This window comes from Colobus angolensis, unplaced genomic scaffold (genome assembly GCF_000951035.1).
Source record: "Colobus angolensis palliatus isolate OR3802 unplaced genomic scaffold, Cang.pa_1.0 Scaffold378, whole genome shotgun sequence".
NCBI classification, from domain to species: Eukaryota; Metazoa; Chordata; class Mammalia; order Primates; family Cercopithecidae; genus Colobus; species Colobus angolensis.
This window is the reverse complement of record NW_012117132.1, coordinates 368,746-379,678: the sequence shown is the minus strand read 5'-3', so window position 1 is coordinate 379,678 and position 10,933 is coordinate 368,746. Positions and strand designations below refer to the sequence as shown.

The following is a 10,933-nucleotide window of genomic DNA, read 5'->3' as shown; positions in this document are numbered from 1 at the left end:
GCCACTGCACTCCAGCCTGGGCACCAGAGCGAGACTCCGTCATACATACATACATACATAAATAGATAAATAGATAGATAGATAAATAAATAAATAAATAAATAAATAAATAAAAAATTAGCCAGGCATGGTGGTGGGCGCCTGTACTCCCAGCTACTCGGGAGGCTGAGGCAGGAGAATGGTATGAACCCAGAAGCGGAGCTTGCATTTGAGCTGAGATCGTGCCACTAGACTCCAGCCTGGGCGACAGACAAATAAGTAAATAAAAATACTAGCTGGGCATGGTGGTGTGCACCTTTAGTCATCCCAGTTACTCAGGAGGCTGAAGCAGGAGGATCACCTGAGCCTATGAGTTCAAGGCTTCAGTGAACCATGACTGCCACTGCACTCCAACCTGGGTGACCAAACCAGACCCTGTCTCAAAAACATAAATGAATAAGGTTTAACAATGTTTCCTCACAAAATAAACCACATAATAAACCAATAAGCCACAATTCATGTATGTAACTGAGGAAAAAAATGCTTACCTGTAGGCTGAGTACAGTGGCTCACACCTGTCATCCCAGCACTTTGGAAGGCTGAGGTGGGTGGATCACCAGGTCAGGAGTTCAAGACCAGCCCGACCAACATGGTGAAACCCCGTACTAAATATACAAAAATTAGTGCCTGTAATCCCAGCTACTCAGGAGGCTGAGGCAGGAGAATCACTTGAACCTGGGAGGTGGAGGTTGCAGTGAGCCGAGATCACGCCACTGCACTGCAGCCTGGGCAACAGAGAGAGACTCCGTCTAAAAAAATATCTATATGCTTACCTGTAGGAAGCAAGCTGTTTCATAAAGCTGTTCTACAGTGCTGTCATTCATTGCCAAGTTACCCGTGTATGCGTAAGTTATTATTATCTGTAAGGTGGCAGCATCCACATTCCTCAGGTGTACATGGGTTTGTTTGCTTTCGCTTAGTCCACTCATAAACATGGCCCTACAGGGGAGATGGAAAAAACAAAAGTTGTAAGGGTTTTGTGTAAAACAAATGTAGAGCTGAAAAGAACAATTAGACAACAAGAGGTGTTCATTTAGGATATTTACTTATAAGTGAAACTTTTTTTTTTTTTTTTTGAGACAGGGTCTTGCTCTGTCCCCCAGGCTGGAGTGCAGTGGTGCGATCATGGCTCACCGCAGCCTCGACCTTCTGGGCTCAAGCGATTCTCAGTCTCCCAAGTAGCTGGGACTACAGGCATGCACTACCACTCCCAGCTATTTTTTTTTTTTTATTTTTAGTAGAGACGACGCCTCCCTATGTTGCCCAGGCTGGTCTCCAACTTCTGAGCTCAAGCAATCTTCCTACCTCAGCCTCCCAAAGTACTCGGATTACAGGCATGAGCCACGGTGCCTAGCCAGTGAAATTTTTAGGGTGACAGATATGAATAAAATCCAGTCCCAAAGATATACCAGACTATTCCATCATGCCATTTTGAGTGAAAATCTCAAAATTTACTCCTTATATTCATACCATGAAATAATATTCAGCAATAAAAGGGAACTAAGTATTAATATATACTTTAACATAAATGAACCTGAAAACATTATGCTCAGTGAAAGAAGCCACATAGAAAAACCATACAGTGTATGAGTCCATTTATATAAAACGTCCAAAAAAGGAAAATATAGAGAGACAGAAGGTAGATTACTAGTTCCTTAGAACTGTAAGAATGGGGTTTGTGACTATAAATAGACACAAAGTGATGAAAATGCTCTAAATTTAGATTGTGGAAATGGTTGTATAACTCTGTAAATATACTAAAATTCATTTAATTATACACTTAAAATGGGTAGATTTTGTGGTATGCAAATTACATCTCAATAAAGCTGTTAAAAATCCATTTACTCAAACCATTATCTAAAAATATGCAGGACACTTTCCTAAAAATCTATTATATACAGGAAATCATGATGGAAAGGCAACTGGCATGATGGAGAATACAAAGTAGAATGCCCATATATAGGTAAGAGATGAAAACAGGAGAGAAAAGCCTCTGCATGTAGTGGTCAACAGTGACTGTCACAACAGTCACTAACCTGGCCCCTCAAGGACAGAGATGAAGAGGCCATTCAAAATGGGTAAAATGCGGTAGAACACAAGAAGCGATTATTCAAGGGGCATAGCTTGAACATAATGGCTTATGCAGGAAACTAGAAAATGAATTGGAAAGATGGAGGGCAGTCAGATCACAGAGGGCCTTTAAATGAGACAAGAGAGTCTGAGCTTTTCCTTGTAGATAGTGGGGAAAATCAAAGGGTTTCAAGTTTGAATTTAGCACGACAAAATGTAAGTGATAAATGTAGGATGAATACTCTAAGCTGACAGGCTATTCAGAGCTAAAGGCTAGAGACAGGAAAACTGGCAATGAGGCTATGACAATAATATATCTAAGAGATAAGAAACTGAGTTACACTAGCAGAAATGAATACAAAAACCACTATAGCCGGGCGCTTGGTGGCTCACGCTTGTAATCCCAGCATTTTGGGAGGCCAAGGTGGGCAGATCATCTGAGGCCAGGAGTTTGAGACCAGCCTGGCCAACATGGTGAAACCCCGTCTCCACTAAAAAATACAAAAATTAGCTGCGTGTGGTTGTGGGTGCCTGTAATCCCAGCTACTCAGGAGGCTGAGGCAGGAGAATCATTTGAACCCAGGAGGTAGAGGTTGCAGTGAGCCAAGATTGACCCACTGCACTCCAGCCTGGGCGACCAAAGTGAAACTCTGTCTCAAAAAGAAACAAACAAACAAAACCCACTATGAAGAGCCAACAGGACCTGGTGATTTTCTTTTTCCTTTTCTTTTTTTAAGACAGAGTCTTACCCTGTCGCCTAGGCTGGAGTGCAGGGGTGGTATCTCGGTTTACTGCAACACCCAACTCCCAGGTTCAAGCGATTCTCCTACCTCAGCATCCCAAGTAGCTGGGATTACAAGCGCCCGCCACCACACCTGGCTAATTTTTTGTATTTTTAGTAGAGACAGGGTTTCACCGTGTTAGCTAGGATGGTTTCGATCTCCTGACCTCATGATCCACCCACTTCGGCCTCCCAACGTGCTGGGATTACAGGTGTGAGCCACCACGTCCAACCAGAAACAGCAAATACTTAATTTCATAATACTGTAAGAGGCTGAAGTACCACAACAGAAGAAATGCTGAGTAATTCTCAAGCAATTCTCTCATTTTGGGTCTATAATGAACTATACATGTTACCAAAAAATATTAAAACTATTATTCAGAGGTACCTACTAATTCTTGGTGGGACAGACAGAACTGGTAACTCAAACTACAAAGGAAGAATGTATTTAGTTCAGAAGGCAAAATCTCTAACATTAAAGATGTGTAGGAGCATTACATGTAAAGATCTTGAAATCTACAATTCTGGGAGCAGAATCTAGTTGAAGAACACTTGGGAAATATCCTGTGGATATGAAACTGTCCCAGGCACAAGATTTTAATGATGAGTGGCTTTAACCCCAAACACATATTGAACTATTTTATTTATTTAATAAATATCTGATTTGTTTTAGGGATAATATACAGTTATCCCTTGGTATCTGTGGGGGACTGGTTGGTTAAGAAATTTCCCAGACTTGGCCAGGTACAGTAGCTCACGCCTGTAATCCCAGCACTTTGGGAGACCGAGGCGGGTGGATCACTTGGGGTCAGGAGTTTGAGACCAGCATGGCCAACATAGTGAAACTCCGCCTCTACTAAAAACACACCAAAAAATTAGCTAAGCATGGTGGTGTGTGCCTGTAATCCCAGCTACTTGGGAGGCTGAGGCACAACAATTGCTTGAACCCGTGAGGCAGAGGTTGCAATGAGTCAAGACAGCACCACTGCACTCCAGCCTAGGTGACAGACTCTGCCTTTAAAAAAAAAAAAATTGTAGGCACAGCAAAGGCAACAACTGGTATTTGAGCCTTAGCTTTTGAAATCGTCATGGTATGTGTTAGGGAATGTGAAGTTTCTATACCTTCATACGAAGTAAATCAGCCCTGAAAGTTCAAATGAAATCTGTCCTGTCTACAGCTGCCATTAAAGAACAGTAGAACAGGCAGTGCGGAGTGGCTCACGCCTGTAATCCCAGCACTCTGGGAGGCCAAGGCGGGCAGATCATGAGGTCAGGAGTTTGAGACCAGCCTGACAAACATGGTGAAACCCCATCTCTACTAAAATTACAAAAATTAGTCGGGCATGGTGGTGTGCACCTGTAATCCCAGCTACTCGGGAGGCTAAGGCAGGAGAATCACTTGAACCCAAAAGGCAGAGGTTGCAGTGAGCTGAGACCGCACCACTGTACTGCACTCCAGGCTGGATGACAGAGCAAGATCGTCTCAAAAAAAAGAGGACAGCAGGACCAAACTCACTAATGATTGCTGCTTATGGCTGTTAATATTTGTAGTAGAAATATACTGGTCCACATTTAATTCACCTTTATTCTTTCTGTCCCTTTCAAATATTAAGTCAAAATTACCTAAAAGCAAAGAACAAATTAAGCAATTTCTATGCTTTGGCTTCTATTCTGCTCAGGAAACGTACAACAAAGATGCAGAAGATCATAAAAATGTAAAGTTAAGCTTTACGTATCTGTATTAGCAAAGAGTAACTAAATTAACTTCTACATTCAGAGGCACAGAGAATACCAACAATGTTACTAATTATTAAATATTTAAATCTGGCAAAGAGTCTAGTTAGTATAAAGAAATATGACAAATGGTAATAGTAAAGAGTGAGAAAAAATACATTTCGTAAAGAAAAGCCTTAACATATCTAAAAGCACCAATTTTTACTCTCTAAAAATTACTATTTGAGCCTATGATAACTTGTCAGTTTAAAAACAGGGATCACTGTTTTCTAAAGGTAGCATTTTAAAACCTCAAAGTGTAAATTATCCCATTTTTCTTTCTTTTAATGGAAAAAGAATATTCTAAACTTTTCTGCCTTCCCAACATTAAAATTTTACCATAGTTAATTGCAACACATTTCTTGTATTCAAACCTTTATAAAACTTCACGTGTCCGTTACACATGCAAGAATGAGATTTGCCAGGTACTACATCATCTGAACAGAAAACTTAAGCAAAACTTTTAAAAACAAAAATTGAGATGTGGCATCTTAAAAAATTAAATAACATTTCAAAGAATTTCCATTTAAAACATTAAAAGTACTTACCTGAAATAAGAGCTACATGTTGCAAGAACCATTTTATGACAAGGGAATTCAGTGCCCTCAACAATTAACACTATGTCAGTAAACAACTGCTGTTCATAAAACAGTTTCAACTGTTCCAACAAGGACACAGCATATTCAGTATTGATCTGCCTCTCGTCTTGAGTGGACATGACTGTATTCCATTAATATCTCCAGGAACAGATTTAAAAAGTCTGTCTTACTGATGGAAGGTCAAGTGAATACTTGAGAAATAAAGGAGAAACCACTTGCTGTTATCTGCAGCATTCAGTACCAAGACTGACACATTCACTAATGAGTAATATCTTGTTACAGACTTAGAATCACTCCTAGGTCATCCTGTATTAATTAGGTTCTTCAGAGTTTTTCAACAGTCTGCAGACATTGTGCTCAAATCTGCAATTGCGCAGCTCATGAGTGAAAGAGAAAAATACACGAGGTAGATTTTGTGGCAACATCCTATGTTCAGTGGATCCTGTGGAGTCACTAAAAAGAAAAAAAGTTAAGTTGTAGTATCTAGGCCAGTACAGTTTTAGAATATAACGTTTAAAATGGCAGCCTTAAATAGAAATCATGTTTATTTGAAGTTCAACTTTAGACATTACCATAAAAGCGAAACATGACAAAAATGAAGATCCTTAGTCTATATTTAAAATTAAAAAACAGAAGAAAATTACCAGTTGTAATTTCAAGTTAACTTTTGCCTTCTATACAAAATATAACTGTCGCAGAAAATAACAAATACATGAATAAGTACACATTTTTAAAGCTCTTTCAAAATAGATAAATTACCAAAGCCAGATCTCTTATTTGGTAGCAACAAATGATCATAATATGTAAGAAAAAATATTTTTTTAAAAAAACTGCTCTCTTACATAGAGATTTCTCATTCTCCGAATATATTTTAAATACGTTCACAAAGTCTTCATATTTAATTTGAACTATATGGTAAATAGATTCAAACTGTTTATTCTCAAATTTGCCATTCAATTCAGTAAGAGAAGTATATGTAATCTGTCTCTTTGAAGAGTGGTTGTCTCTTTGAAGAGTGGTTCTTTCCTAGGAATCTTTACGAATAAGAGCATATAATTCTACTTAAAAAAAAAAACATAAAATGTAATGGATATATGTTCCTACCCAGAAAACTCCATATTACACAAATATGAAATGTTCTCCAAATTAATATGTAAGTTTAATCCAAATCCAATCTAAATCCTATATTCTAGAGATTTATCTGGAAGAATGCACAAAAGTTGCTAAGATATTTAAAGAAGGCCAAGTTTTTCATGATTCTTATGAAAATATTAAATGTATTATAAAACTCCCATAAACCCAAGTACACATAAGAAACTAGATATGACTGGCCGGGCACGGTGGCTCATGCCTGTAATCCCAGCACTTTGGTAGGCTGAGGTAGGAGGATCACAAGGTCAGGAGTTCGAGACCATCCTGACCAACATGGTGAAATCCCATCTCTATTAAAAATACAAAAATTAGCTGGCTGTGGTAGTGTATGCCTGTAATCTCAGCTACTTGGGAGGCTGAGGCAGGGGAATTGCTTGAACTCGGGAAGTGGAGATTGCAGTGTGCCAAGATCGCACCACTGCACTCTAACCGGGGCGACAGAGCAAGACTCTGTCTCAAAAAAAAAAAAGAAAGAAAGAAATTAGATATGATAAAGATAAATATGGTATTTCAAATTAGGTTTTAGTCATACTGCACACCATTCATCAAAAAAAAAAAATTCCAGCTGAATAAAAATTTATTTGGAACCCAGTATTCACAACACATGGCAAAGGAATTACAAATCAGGAAAAGAGGAAAATCCCAAATAGAATGCTACTAATATACTAACTATAAAAACTACCACCTCTTTTTTCACCAACTCTTAAGATGACCCTTGGTTACCATAATGAGAAACGACTCCATCATTAGAATCACTAATATTTTTCCTCACAAAATACCATCCATTATGTCAAAGAGAATATCACATATACTTCCTGACAAACTATACTATTACAGTAACTGCTAACTTGATATACAGTTAAGTTTCCAACCAAGTTAATTGTGAAAGTAACTAAAACAGGTGCAAAGGCAGAGTGAGACTCTGGGTCATTTAAGGTAATAACTTTGCTCTTCCAGAACTGCATGTTACACTATAAATCTGAGTTCTACTATTATAATCTCTAAGGCAAATAATACTTAAAATCACTGGCTATTTCCACACATTAATAATGCAGCAAGGCATAGTGTTATTGAGGGTGTGGAAAAACAAGCGTTCTTACACAGAGGAGTAAGCTGATACATACCCACAATCCCTTATTCAAAACTCTTGACACAAGACACGTTCCAGAATTTAGACTTTTCCAGATTTTATACAGGTATTGTGACACATGTACCCTATATTATAAAACCCTCTCAAGAAGTCTCAGGTAGCAATGGATAATCAAACACATTATCTTTGCTGAGGGAACTATGAATGGTGTGAAAAATAAAGACTACATATAGCCTCATGTTACTTCAGATCAGGTTTTACTAGCGAAGTTTTTTTTTTGTTATTTTTTAACAACGTGATTTTTCAGAGCTTTTTGAATTTTAGAATTGCAAATATCATAGAAAATATAGTATCTGACACTGGAAATGCTTAATACCAATCTAATATATTAATCCTACTTCTAGAAATATCTTTTACAAAAGTATATGCATTAATAAAGTAAAAGTCCTAATCCCAGTAGCTGGAATCAAAATTGTCCCCATCCATGTTTAAACAAGGTAACAGCAACTGGTGGCCAGGGCCAAGACAGATTTAAATCATGCCGCTAGACCCCAGAATTTCTTGCAGGCTACCTGTACAGGCTCACTCTGGTCATTTCATTAACCATATAACAATATGATTTTCTGCAGTGATTTTGGGGACGCCTCATTTATGACTGGGTTTTGCTAATTTGATTTTTTATCGTATCCATGAAACCGTATTAAAACAAATGAAGTCTGCTTCTAAAAAATTACAAAGCCATTATACTCATTAACACAGCCTTATTAGATTCCCCAATTTCCCACTCTTCTTTTGTAATCCAGGATATGTTTTCTTCCTGGAGAGGTAGTCTACATAAAAGTTACCTTAAAATAGGCAGAAAAAGAAAGTCATTCAGATATGACACTTAGTAAATAAACAAAGTGTAATTAAAAATAAATTTAAGGCCTGGAGTGGTGGCTCATGCCTGGAATCCCAGCACTTTGGGAGGTTGAGGTTGGTGGATCACTTGACGTTAGGAGTTCGAGAACAGCCTGGTCAACATGGTGAAACCCCATCTCTACTAAAAACACAAAAAAATTAGCTGGACCTGGTGGCACGTGCTCTAATTCCAGCTACCCAGGAAGCTGAGGACAGGGAATCACTTGAACCTGGCAGACAGAGGTTGCAGTAAGCTGAGATCGCGACATTGCACTCCAGCTTCAGTGACAGAGAGAGACTCTGTCTCCAAAACAAAACAAAAACAAAAAATAATAAATAAAGTTAAGTAGCTCACCGCTCTGGGAGTATAGACTTCAAAGAGTATTAACTAAAATGTGAAAGCTTGGCCAGGTATTGTGACTCACGCCTGTAATCCCAGCACTTTGAGAGGCCGAGGAGGGCAGATCACTTGAGGCCTGAGGTCTGGAGTTCAAGACCAGCCTGACCAACATAGCAAAATCCTGTCTCTACTAAAAATACAAAAATCAGCCAGTGGCACATGCCTGTAATACTAGCTACTCTGGAGGCTGAGGCTGCTTCAAGCTGAAAATCACCTGAACCCGGGAGGAGGAGGTTGCAGTGAGCTGCGATCACACCACTGCATTCCAGCCTGGGCAACACAGCAAGACTCTGTCTCACAAAAATAAAAATAAAAATGTGAAAATGTGCAAAGTTCAGGATGATCAACCAACAATCTTCAAATGCCCACAACACAAACATTTTCTGTAAAAGACTCCTTCCCTCCTAAAAACAAATCTTGAAACCAATACCCTAAATCCTCTGAAGCATTTCAGCATGTACCATATTACCAACTGATGGGACATATTTCACATTTTCTCTTTTCAATAATTACATTTTGTGTATCATTCTATATCTAAAATCAGCATCAAAACGTCACAAACCCTGTTATCTGTGGAAGCTAGCTTCCCCAGATTAATTCTCAGGCATCAAGGAAACTGCTGACTTAATTTTCTTTGCTGAACGAATGGCTACTTAAATTTAATTCCAGAAATGTTTATTGAATACTAAGTGCCAATCATCGCACTTTACATACTCGGATTGAGAGAAGCCAAACACTAAAGCTCCAAAACACCAAGGGCTTTTACTCTTACTACGGATCACAGCCAAAACTACAGCTGTCATTCAAAAACATGGTGTTTTAAAAACCAGCTACTCTAGACAAACTCAAAAGCCAAGAAGCAAGCAAATGAGTGAGGCAAGCTGGGTGTAAGAAAAGTTTTTCTTGAAATGTAGCTATCTTGATATTTTACTTCCAAACTTTTTTTTTTTTTTTGAGGCGGAGTTTCGCTCTGTCGCCCGGACTGGAGTGCAGTGGCCGGATCTCAGCTCACTGCAAGCTCCGCCTCCCAGGCTTACGCCATTCTCCTGCCTCAGCCTCCCGAGTAGCTGGGACTACAGGCGCCCGCCACCTCGCCCGGCTAGTTTTTTGTATTTTTTAGTAGAGACGGGGTTTCACCGTGTTAGCCAGGATGGTCTCGATCTCCTGACCTCATGATCCGCCCGTCTCAGCCTCCCAAAGTGCTGGGATTACAGGCTTGAGCCACCGCGCCCGGCCTTCCAAACTTTTAAGAGAGACCTGAGTGCAAGAAATTTTACTCTTCACCATAAGAAAAACTGTAGTACAGGTAAAATGAGCAAAGGTATCTGGTGCTCAGCCCTACTACAGTGGATCACATAGGAGAAACACTTATTGAAGACCTATTTAAACCTTCTGGATTTTATTAATATATGCAATGATTACCTGATTTTTACAAAATAAACTTTTGGCCAGGTGTGGTGGCTCATGCCTGTACTCCCAGCATTTTGGGAGGCCAAGGCAAGAGGGTACCTTGAGGCCAGGAGTTCAAGGCTGCAGTGAGCTATGTTCATGCCACTGCACTCCAGCCTGGGTGATAGCTAGATTCTGCCTCTAAAATTTAAAAAAAAGGTTGGGCACAGTGGCTCCTGCCTGTAATCCCAGCACTTTGGGAGGCTGAGGTGGGCAGATCACCTGAGGTCAGGAGTTTGAGACCATCCTGGCCAACATGGTGAAACACCATCTCTACTAAAAATACAAAAATTAGCCTGGTGTGATGGTGCGTGCCTGTAATCCCTGCTACTCAGGAGGCTGAGGAAGGAGAATTGGGAAGGGGAGGTTGCAGTGAGCCGAGATCGCACCAGTGCACTCCAGCCCAGGAAACAAGAGTGAGACTCTGTCTCAAAAAAATAAAAAAAAAAATAGTAATAGTAACAAAACTTCAAAAGGTACACTACTCTCTCTTCTCATAACAAAGACAAAATATTTTAGGCTTTGGGAGCCATAAGGTCTCTATCCCAAAGATTTAACTCTTGCTGCAGACTGAAAGCAGCCGAAGACAATATGGAAACAAATGTTATTTCAATAAAACTTTATTTACAAGAACAGGTTACAGGCCACATTTACCAACCTCTATTTTAAAAAATTTCTAT

At 39.4% G+C, this 10,933-nt stretch overlaps 1 protein-coding gene across 2 annotated transcripts in view; it reads right to left on the bottom strand.

The window, feature by feature from the left end:
• The window catches only part of KBTBD2 (kelch repeat and BTB (POZ) domain containing 2), a 27,102-nt gene that overhangs the window by 6,207 nt on the left and 9,962 nt on the right, over window positions 1–10,933 (bottom strand). The window contains exons 2-3 of one of the 2 annotated variants that reach the window (XM_011953925.1): window positions 5,212–5,715; window positions 813–978 (exon numbers count right to left, since the gene is read on the bottom strand). In XM_011953925.1, the coding sequence (XP_011809315.1) occupies window positions 813–978; window positions 5,212–5,381 (336 nt within the window). In that variant the 5' untranslated portion in view covers window positions 5,382–5,715. The remainder of the gene's footprint in view (window positions 1–812; window positions 979–5,211; window positions 5,716–10,933) is intronic. The other variant, XM_011953926.1, reaches the window with a different exon arrangement.